General features: G+C 48.8%; 1 protein-coding gene across 1 annotated transcript in view; it reads left to right on the forward strand.

The window, feature by feature from the left end:
- pfn1 (profilin 1) overlaps positions 1-3,607 on the forward strand; it is a 3,645-nt gene extending 38 nt beyond the window's left edge. Inside the window, exons 1-4 of the mRNA XM_052091428.1 lie at positions 1-106; positions 264-411; positions 1,667-1,862; positions 3,095-3,607. The exon at positions 1-106 is cut by the window's left edge and continues 38 nt beyond it. Coding sequence (XP_051947388.1) covers positions 280-411; positions 1,667-1,862; positions 3,095-3,192 — 426 coding nt within the window. The 5' untranslated portion in view covers positions 1-106; positions 264-279 and the 3' untranslated portion in view covers positions 3,193-3,607. The remainder of the gene's footprint in view (positions 107-263; positions 412-1,666; positions 1,863-3,094) is intronic.
- The last annotated feature ends 9,034 nt before the right edge of the window (positions 3,608-12,641 follow it).

Consider the following 12,641-nt stretch of genomic DNA (forward strand, 5'->3'; position numbering starts at 1 on the left):
CGCGGTGCGGAAGTGGCGCGTGGGGTAGGGCGCGCGCTGCTGCCGCATATAAACTGACGCGGACTTCCTCAAACTCACTTTGCATCGGAGCAGGAGCGCACTTAAGGTACTTTGCTCTTTTATTGATTTCCTAAATTTCGCTCTTTTCATTCAGGATCTGATGCGCGTTCTGACAGGCGCGCGGCGACGCGACGCTATTGTGCACTTTAAAGCAGCAGAGGTGAGTTGTGCTGTGAATAACAGGCTCTGGATGTGTTCTGCAGATCTGAAGCAGCAGTCATGAGCTGGGAGAGCTACATCAGCAGCCTGACGAAGAGTGAATGGGTGGATGATGCGGTCATCATCGGGCACGCAGCGGGTCAGGAGTCCGTTTGGGCGTCAGCACCGGGCGGCTGGCTCAGTCAAGTCACGGTACCACATTATTATTGTATACATTTTAATTTAGGCTATTTATTCCTGTGTTTATGATTGTGTGTGGGTTTTTTTTTTTTTTTTTTTTTTAAGTCTGAGTGAGCGCAAAAGTTTCTCCGTTATGGCTGGAGTGCGCCCGTTACAACAACGGAACTAATAAACGCTTCCGTTTGTATCAACATTTCGAGAGTCGCGCGCTTGCAGACAGCTTCCTTGGTTTTAACGGGATGGCACGTTTATCCTGTTGTAAGTGTGGAAATATACCATAATGTGTGTGAAAGTAAATATGAGTGCTCTTCAGATTTAGTGAATAAAGGAAGGAGGTCGTTTATTGCCTCGCGTTGAATTTCCTTAATGCAGTTTTGAGTTCTGAGCTCCTTATTTGGTCATGCGTGATAAAGGCGGAAGCGGTACCTCACTGTGTGCGCGCGCACCCCGCTTCCGCGCGTCCGCTCCAGAGTTTAGAGAAGAGGTTTTATTTTGGTATCAGAATATGAGTTTGAAATGAGTGTCAAAATGTAAAGCTGCATTTAGGTTTGAGTGTGTGTGTGTGTGTGTGTGTGTATGTGTGTGTGTGTGTGTGTGTGTGTATGTGTGTGTGTGTGTGTGTGTGTGTGTGTGTCCCATCTTTGCTTCCTCTTACTAACTTTCATTCTGAACATGAGTTTATTTCTATAGTTTGAGGACTTTTGAAGTAAAATGTAAAGAAAAAGAAAAGCTGCACTTAAACTTCCACTCAGTTTTTCCACTTGTTTGAAGTAAATGTAGTACTTACTTAAAAATGACGAGTAATCTCAACTCAAACACTTTTTGTAAAGGAAACTTGATTATATTGGGTAAACTCAACACACGTGGACATGTCAAATAAACTCGACACAAATAGGTTAAAGTAAAGTCTTTATCTCAAACAGTTCAGTTGGTTTATTCCCTTGTGGAGGATTGAGTAAACACAACAACAGTGAAAGTGTTGAGTGAAGGTAATTGTGGTCACATGTGGTTTAATTTGATTGTTAGAATGTTCTGGAATGACTGAGACGGATTTATCACCTTTATTTGTGCTCCTCTTGAGGTGAAGATGCATCGACTTCAGACATGACATCACATGAGTCGCAAGGATCTGAGAGTGTGCGTGCGCGCGCGCGTGTGTGTGTGTGTGTGTGTGTGTCGCGCGTGTCTTCTGGAAAATGTTTGTACTTGTTCAAGCTGGTGTTTGCTGGACTTCTCTTGAATCTCCTCTCCCAATCTCTCTCTCTAGCCGAAAGAGGTTCAGGCCATCATCGCTAGCGACCGCAGCAGTCTGTTTGCCAACGGCGTGAGTCTGGCGGGCAGGAAGTGCACGGTGCTGAGAGACGCTCTGAATGTGGACGGTCAGAACACCATGGACGTGAAGATGAAGACCTCCGAGAAAGAGCCCGATCCGTTCTCATTCACCATCGGCAAATCTCAGAAAGGTGACACACACACACACACACACGTCTGTAATAGAGGCACGGCGGCCATCTTTAATGCAACATATTTATATGCATTTATAATTATATATATGTATTCTATGTAAATAGGATTATTTTACAAACATGTGTAACCAATTACCCCGCGACCCTGTACACAGGATAAGCGGTTGACGATGGATGGATGGATGGATGGTGTAACCAATTAATGCACTTCAAATGTAATTAACGTAATTGAAAGTCAGTAACTGTAATCGGATTACAAGTATTTCTATTGTAATGTGTAATTAAGTAATTAGAGTAATTTACTTGTTATCAGATTACACACAACTCTGTTCGTTAAGCACATTTTTCTGAAATCTTTATTTATGAAATGTAACAAAAATGATAAATTATTAACATTATATTATATTTGTATTTAAATATAAGTATTTGCACAGTATTTGTTGCACCGCTTTTATTCTGATTTGAATTTAAAAGATCACTGAATTACAGTATGATTTAATCCAAAGAGTGTGTGTGTGTGTGTGTGTGTGTGTGTGTGTGTGTGTGTGTGTGTGTGTGTGTGTGTGTGTGTGTGTGTGAGAGATATATATAAATATAATTACAAATAATTGTATAAATGGGTTGTAAAATGATATATATAATTTTTTAATTGATTTTATCAAATTATATATTGTTTTTATTTGGAAAAATTAAATGAGCCAATTAATTAATCATTTTGCATATCAATATTTACTGAGGCCCAAATAAAGATAATTGCGTATATATCAATTTAAATAAATTATAAATATGGAAATATATAATAAATATTATAATGCAAAAAATTCAAAAATACATTATATTTATAATGTGGCAGCAGACAAGGAAAGAATTTAGTCAAATTGTGGCTTTAAATATAAAAATATACTTAGTTTTTACTGATGGCTGAACTGGTGGCATGATTAATTACATAAATGTTTTTTACGCGTTATTTTTCATATCATTAATCAATAAAAAAATGTTACGCGTTATTTTCCGTGTAATTAATTGCACCAAATACATTTTTAATGTGTTATTTTTCGTATAATCGCACCAGATAATTTTTTAACGTGTTATTTTTCATATAAATAATCGCACCAAATTAATGTGTTAAAACGACAGCCCTTATATATATATATATATATGTTTGGTGTGAATTGTGACCTGGACATGTTTTCATGAGAGTGACTCTAATATCTTTGTCTGAATTTCAGCTCTAATCATCGCTAAAGGAATAAAAGACGCACATGGAGGAAAAATCAATCCACCCGTCTTTGATATGGCCGCATACCTCAGAAAGATGAACATGTGAACACACTTTACCCTTCTGACTCCGCCCATTCCACCCTGCTCTGCCACGCCCACTTCCTCTGTCCTCCATCTTTAGGATCCGATGCAATACATTTCCAGAAACCAGAAGAACACATCCGAGACCCGCCAGGAGTTTCCAGACGCCTCCAGGTCTCTGGGTTTTAACGTTCCAGGAGTTTCGATATGTCCTCAGCTCTCCAGTCAGGCAGTGGAACACAAACTCTAGTTAATATCCATCTCATTTATTGATTATATGAATAAATAATTGATTGATTGTATGATACTATGGTATTTTGCAGTCGGATGGGCGGAGCTACAAGTCAAACGTTTGTATGATTGTTTGTGTGAAATCCTGCTGATCAAATCGCTGCATTCTGACATTTAGATGCCAAATAAAGAGAGCATGAGTTTCTATGGAGCAGCCGCTGTCCGTGTGTTCATGGGGAAAGAAAGTCTTCTAATACATATACATTGTGATACATGTGCTGTATGTGCCCTTCTAAACCTCACCAAGAATCACAATTAGTGGCGGATCGGCAGTGTTGGGTAAGTTACTTAAAGTAATGCACTACAAATAACTGATTACTTCTCTAAAATTATATTCAGATTGCTTCAGCGATAAGCGCATTAAGTATATGAGTGAAATGAGTGTGTTGTGTCTGTGACGCTCTAAACTCTGTAAACAACAAACATAAATGTGTCTGCGGTCTCTGACGCTTTCCACCTGTCAATCATTTGACATGTTCTCATAGTGTTGCAGCTGCAGTGAATTATTGAGGCTTAATGACATTTTTATGCCGTGTAGTTCATAACAGTCGCCAATAGAGGCGCTATTTCACTGCTGTTGTGTTTAACAACCGTTTCTGCTCCTGTCGGCCTCAATAAAGCTCATTGGGTATCTTTGGAGGGCGGGGTTTTGGGGAAAGTGGGCGTGTCTAATTCTCTGCTTGTTTAAATTCTAGAATGGCTGAAATCACTTACAGCAGCTTTAGCATCCATCAGCAATTGTGTGCCAAACTCACAAAACCCTTAAATAAACACACACGCACGAGTTCTCTAGTTTCATCAGTGCATGCAAAACATCTTGGCCAATCACAGAGTGCCATAATGTTTCTCTTCTGTAAAGTTTTGCATGTTTGCAACACTTCAGTGAACGCACCTTGTTCAGGACACACTGAAGGCAGATTTCTGTCCTGCCGTTGGGAGATTTATTCATGAGAGTCTCTGTGTTCTTTTTACATTTTGTTCATTTCTGTGTGAACATGAATAGATTCATCATTTACAGAATACAGAAATGAAACATTTACCTGCTAAAAAAACATTGTCATAAATAAATTTCCACTCGTTCCTCCTTTAAATGTGTTCCAGTGAGACACTGCCAATGCAAGTCAATGGGGTTTAATCTGTACACATTAAAATACTGTTTCACAAGTATAAAAACATAAACAATATGTGTGTTAATATGATTTTACTGTCATATAATCACTCACTGACCACATCTGTGGAGATAGATCTGTGTGGTACCTCCAGTCGAAATGTAGGACTCCTTTTAGGCACATAAGTGAGACTAATGGTGTAGTTTTTAAAGGTAAGTTTATGTTGCTCCTCTGGGGACTAAATGTACCCGCTCAGAAGCTTTTTCCCTTTAAGGTACAATTAAATACTCAAGAGTTACAAAAAAGGACCCCTTGAGGGACAGAGACAGACCTAATGACCTAAAGTACAGAATCAGAATCAGAATGAGCTTTATGGCCTAGTATGATTACACACACACACACACACACATATACACACACACATACACATATACACACACATACACACACACACATATACACACATACACATATGCACACACATATACACACACACATATATATACACACACACATATACACACACATATACACACATACACACATATGCACGTATATACACATGTCACACATATGCACACATGTAATACTGCATACACGTATACGCACGCACGTAATGCGCACGTATGCGCACGCATATGCATACACGTAGTACGCACATATGCACACATGTGCGCACGTATACGCACGCACATATGCGCACATAATACACGCACGTATATACACACGTAATGCTTGCGTATGCGCATGCGCATGCGCACGTACATACGCACGTATGCTGCGCACGTAATATGCGCACGTAATGCGCACTACGCACGTAATATGCACGCACGTATGCGCATGCGCACGTAATATGCACGCATATGTACGCACGTATGCACGCGTAGTAATGCGCACGCACGTACGTACGCACGTATGCATGCACGTAATGCGCGTATGTACGCACGTAATAATGCACGTAATGTCACGCGCACGTAATATGCGCACGTACGTATGCACGTAATACGCACGTATGCACGCACGTAATAATGCGCACGTGTATGCACGTATATGCGCACGTACATGCACGCACGTAATGCGCACGCACGCACGTATGTACGCACGTATGCGCACGTAATGCGCACGTAATATGCGCACGTAATGCGCACGCATACACGTATATACGCACGTAATATGACGCACGTAATAGTCGCACGTATGCTATACGCACATGCACGCACGTAATACGCACGTATGCGCATATGCACACGCACGTAATATACGCACGTATGCACGCATGCGCACGTAATGCATACGCACGCACATGTACGCACGTACGCACGTAATGCGCACGTAATGCACGCACGTATGCACGCACGTAATACGCGCACGTACGCACGCACGTAATGCGCACGCACGTAATGCACGTATGCATGCGCACGTATGCATACGCACGTAATACGCACGTACATACGCACGTACGCACGTAATGCGCACGTAATGCGCACGCACGCACGTATATGCGCACGTAATGCGCACACGCACGTAATGCATGCGCACGCACGTATGCGCACGTACGCACGTAATACGCGCACGTAATGCGTACGCACGTAATGCTGCACGCATGCATGCGCACGTAATACGCACGTATGCACGTACGCATACGCACGTAATATGCGCACACGTATGCGCACGTATGTACGTATGCGCACGCGTAATGCATGCACGCACGTATGCGCACGCACGCACGTAATGCGCACGTACGCACGTATATGCGCACGTACGTATACGCACGTAATGCACGCACGCATGCGTACGCATGCGCACGTAATGCGTACGTAATGCGCGCATCGCACGTATATACGCACGTATATACGCACGTATGCACGTATATGCGCACGTATAATACGCACGCATATGCGCACGTACATGCGCACGTAATGCGCACGCACGTAATAATGCGTACATGCTGCGCACGTATGCGCACGCACGCATATGCGCACGTACACGTATGCGCACGTACATGCGCACGTAATATGCGCACGTATATGCGCACGCACGTACATGATATGCGCACGTACGCGCACGTAATACGTACGCACGCACGTATGCGCACGTAATGCGTACGCATGCGCACGTAATGCGCGTATGCGCACGTAATACGCGTAATATGCATGCACGTATGCACGTACATGCGTACATACGCACGTAATGCGTACGCGTATGCGCACGCACGTAATGCGCACGTATATGCGCACATGCGCACGTATGTACGTATGCGTACATGCGCACGTAATGTACGCAATGCGCAGCGTATGTACGCACGTAATATGCGCACGTAATGCGCACGTAATACGCGCACGTACGTGCGCACGTAATACGCACGTAATACGCACGCACGTATGCGCACATGTACGTACATGCGCACGTATGCGCACGCACATATACGCGTACGCACGTAATGCGCGTACGCACGTAATGATACGCACGTAATGCGCACGTAATGCGCACGTAATACATGCGCGCATGCGCACGTAATAATGCGTATGCGCGTACGCATGCGCACGTAATGCACGCACGTATGCGCACATATGCGCACGCGCACGTATGTGCGCACGTAATATGCGCGTATGCGTACCGCACGTAATGCGCGCATGCATGCGCACGTACATGCGCACGTAATATGCACGCACGCACGCACCGTACGTATGCGCGCACGTACATACTGCACGTAATACGCACGTAATGCAGCACAGTATGCTGCACATGTACGCACGTAATCGCACGCACATGCGCACGTATGCGCACGTATGCTATGTCATACGCACGTAATAATGCTGCACGCGTAATGCGCACGCACGCACTGCACGTAATACGCACGTAGTATGCGCATGCACGCACATGTACTGCGTATGCATGCACGCACACGTATATGCACATGCATATGCACATGCACGCGTACGTAATGCGCGCATGCACACGCGTATGCACGCGTACATGTGCATGCGCACGTAATGCACACGTAGTGCACGTACGTAATGCGCATGTCTGCGCGCACGTACGCGCACGTAATAATGTAATGCGCACGCATGCACGCGCACTGTATGTACACGTAATGCGCGCACGTACGCAGTAATGCGCGTAATCGCACGTAATAGTGCACGTATGCGCACGCACGTAATGCGCACGTACGCACGTATGCGCACGTACGCGTACGTATGCGCATACGCACGCATATGCGCACGTATGCGCGCACGTAATGCACGCACGCGCGCACGTAATGCGCGCACGTACGCGTACGTACATGCGTACGCATGCGCACGCGCACGCACGTACATGCGTACGCGCTACGTACGTACGCACGTACGCACGTATACGCGCACGTACGCACGCACGTAATGCGCATGCACGTCACGTAATGCGCGCACGTACGTACGTGCACGTGACGCAGCACGCACGTAATACGCGCACGCACGTACACGCACGCGCACGTACTGCGTACGCGTACGCACGCGCACGTATGTAACGCGCGCACGTAATACGCACGTACGCGCATGCGCACGTAATGCGCACGCACGTATGCACGCACGCATGCATGCGTATGCGCACGCATACGTACGTACGTACGCACGTACTGTACGCACGTACGCGCACGTATGCGCACGTATGCACGCACGCACGCATGCGCATGTAATGCGCACGCACGTATGCGCATGCGCACGTACGTACTGTACGCATGCGCACGTACGTACGTATGCGCGTACGCACGTACGCGTACATGCGTACGCACGCGTACGTAATGCGCACGCACGCACGCACGTACGTATGCGCACGTACGCGTACATGCGTACGTACGCACGCACGTACGTACGCACGTATGCGCACGCACGTACGTAGCGTATGCGCACGTACGCACGCGTACGTAATACGCGTACGCACGTACGTATGCGCACGTAATACGCGTACGCGCACGTATGCGCACGCATACGCACGCGTACGTACATGCGCACGCGCGTACGTACGTATGCATGCGTACGCGCATACGTACGTACGCATGCATGCGTACGTATGCGCACGCACGTACGCACGTAATGTACGCATACGCACGCACACGCACGTAATACGCATGCGCGCGTACACGCACGTACGTACGCACGTAATGCGCACGTATGCTGCGTGCGCACGCATGCGCACGTATGCACGCGCACGTATGCGCACGTACATGCACGCACGTACGCACGTACATGCATGCACATGCACGTACGTACGCACGCACGTATGCGTACGTACGCGCACGTACGCACGCATCGTAATATGCGCACGTACGCACGTACGCGCACGTATGCGCACGTACGCACGCACGTGCACGTACGTACGTACGTATGCGCACGTACGTACGTAATGTACGCACGTACGTACGCATGCGTACGCACGCACGTACGTACGTACGCGTACGCACGCACGTATGCGTACGTACGCACGCATGTACGTACGTACGCATACGCGCACGTACGCACGTGCACGTACGTATGCGCGTACGTACGTACGCACGTACGTACATGCGTATGCTACGCACGTACATGCGTACGCATGCGCACGTACGTACGCACGTACGTGTACGCGTACGCACGTACGTGCACGCACGTACGTACGCGCACGTATGCGCACGTACGTATGTACGTACGTACGCACGTATGCGCACGTACGCATGTACGTACGCATGCGTACGTACGTACGTACGCATGCGTACGTACGCATGTACGCACGTACATGCACGTACGTACGTACGTACGCACGCACGTATGTGCGTACGCACGTACGTATGCGTACGCATGCGCACGTACGTACGTACGCATGCACGTACGTACGCACGTACGTATGCGCATGCACGTACGTACGCACGTACGTATGCGTACGCACGTACGCACGTACGTGCGTACGCGTACGTACGTACGCACGCACGTACGTACGTACGTACGCACGTGCGTACGTATGCGCATGCGTACGTACGTACGCACGTACGCATGCGTACGTACGTACGTACGTACGCACGTACGTACGTACTGCACGTATGCGTACGCACGTACGCACGTACGTACGCACGTATGCGTACGTACGTACGTACGCATGCACGTACGTACGTACGCACGTACTGCACGTACGCATACGTACGTACGCACGTACATGCGCTACGTACGTACGTACGCACGCACGTACACGTACGTATGCGCGTACGCATGCGTACGTACGTATGCGCACGCATGCATGCGTACGCACGTAATGCGTACGCATGCGTACGTACGTACGCGTACGTACGTACGTGCACGTACGTACGTACGCATATGCGTACGCATGCACGTACGCGTACGCACGTACATGCATGCGTACGTACGCACGTATGCGCACGTGCGTACGTACGTATGCACGTACGTGCGCACGTACGTACGTACGCACGTACGTACGTACGTACGCATACGCACGCACGTATGCGTATGCGTACATGCGCACGTACGTAATGCGCGTACGTACGCACGTACGTACGTACGCACGCACGTACATGCACGTATGCGCACGCATACGCACGTATGCGTACGCGTACGCATGCACGCACGTATGCATGCGCACGTACGTATGCACGTACATGCACGTACGTACGCGCACGTACGCATACGTACGTACGTACGTACGTACGCACGTACGCATGCACGTACGCACGTACATGCGTACGTACGTACGTACGCATACGTACGTACGTACGCACGTACGTATGCGTGCGTACGTACGTACGCACGTACGTATGCGCACGTACATGCGCACGTACGCGTACGTACGTATGCATGCACGCACGTACGCACGTACGTACGTACGTACGTACATACGCACGTACGTGCACGCATGCGTACGTACGTACGTACGTACGTACGTACGCATACGTACGTACGTACGCACGTACGTACGCATGCATGCGCACGTATACGTGCGTACGCACGTACGTACGTACATGCACGTACGCACGCGCGTACGTACGTACATGCGTACGTACGCACGTACGTACGTACGCACATGCGTACGTGCACGCACGCACATGCGTACGTACGTATGCGCTACGCACGTACGTACGTACATGCGTACGTACGCGTACGTACGTATGCACGTACGCGCACGTACGTACGTATGCGTACGCACGTACGTGCGTACGTACGCATGCACATGCGTACGTACGTACGCACGCATGCGTACGTACATGCGTACGTACGTACGTACGCATACGCATACGTACGCACGTACGTACGCATGCATGCACGTACGTACATGCGTACGCATGCGTATGCACGTACGTACGTATGCGCACGTACGTACGTACGCACGCATGCGCACGTACGTACGTACGCACGTACGCATGCGTACGTACATACGCACGTACATGCATGCGTACGCATGTACGCACGTACGTACATACGTACGCACGCATGCGCACGTACGTACGCACGTACGTACATGCATGCGCACGTACGCACGTACGTACGTACATGCGTACATACGCACGTACGTACGCATGCGTACGTACGTACGTACGCACGTACGCATACGTATGCACGTACGCACGTACGTACGCGCACGCATACGTACGCACGTATGCACGTACGTACGCACGTACATGCACGTATGCGCATGCGTACGCACGCATGCACGTACGTACGTACGTATGCACGCATGCACGCACGTACGCATGCGCACGCATGTATGCACGTATGCGTACGTACGCATGCGTACGTACATGCATGCGCACGTATGCGTACGCACGTATGCGCACGTATGCGCACGTATGCGTACGTACGCACGCATGCATGCGCACGTACGCATGCGCACGTATGCGCATACGTACGTATGCGCACGCATGCATGCACGTACGCACATACGTACATGCGCACGTATGCGCACGTACGCACGTACGTACGCATGACGCACGCACGTATGCGTACGTACATGCACATACGTACGTACACGCACGTACTACGCACGTACGTACGCATGCGCATGCATGCGCACGTATGCGCACGCATGCACGTACGTACATACGCACGTATGCAATACGCACGCACATGCGCGCGTATGCACGTACGTATGCGCACGCGCGTATGCACGTGCGCACGTATGCATGCACGCATGCGTACGCACGTAATGCATGCACGCGCGTACATACGCACGTACGTACGTACATGCGTACGCACGTATGCGCACGCACGTGCGTACGCACGTATGCGTGCGTAACGCACGCACGTAATGCATGCGCTCACGTATGCGCACGCACGTACATACGCACGCATATGTACGCACGCGCGTACGTATGCGCACGTACATGATGCGCACGTAATGCGTACGCACGTACGTGCACGCGTACTGCACGTACGTAATGCGCGTACGCGCATATGCGCACGTATGCGCGCACGCATGCATGCACGTACGTGCGTACTGCACGTATGCGCATGCGCACGTATGCGCGTACGCGCGTACGCGCACGTACGCGCATGCGTACTGCACGTATGCACGTACATGCACGCACGTAATGCGCACGCACGTATGCACGCACGCAGTACTGCGCACGTACACGCACGTGCACATAGCGCACGTATGCGCACGCATGCGCACATACGCACAGCGACATATGCACGCGTATGCGCGTACGCACGCATGCACGCACGTATGCACATGCGCACGCACATACGCACGTATGCGCGCGTATGCACGCACGTAACACATATACGCACATAGCACATGCACACATGTACACACATACGCACGTACGCACGCAATGCGCACATCATGCGCATATACACACACATATGCACACATCACATGCACACATACACACATACACATACGCACATACACACAGCACATATCACACACATATACACGCACACACATCACATGCACACACATACACATATACACATATACACACACATATACACACACACATATACACATACACACACATACACACACATACACACACATATACACACATATACATACACATATACACATACACACACATACACACACACTTATCAGAATCAGAATCAGAATC

This window comes from Xyrauchen texanus, chromosome 25, assembly GCF_025860055.1.
Source record: "Xyrauchen texanus isolate HMW12.3.18 chromosome 25, RBS_HiC_50CHRs, whole genome shotgun sequence".
In the NCBI taxonomy this organism is placed as follows: Eukaryota; Metazoa; Chordata; class Actinopteri; order Cypriniformes; family Catostomidae; genus Xyrauchen; species Xyrauchen texanus.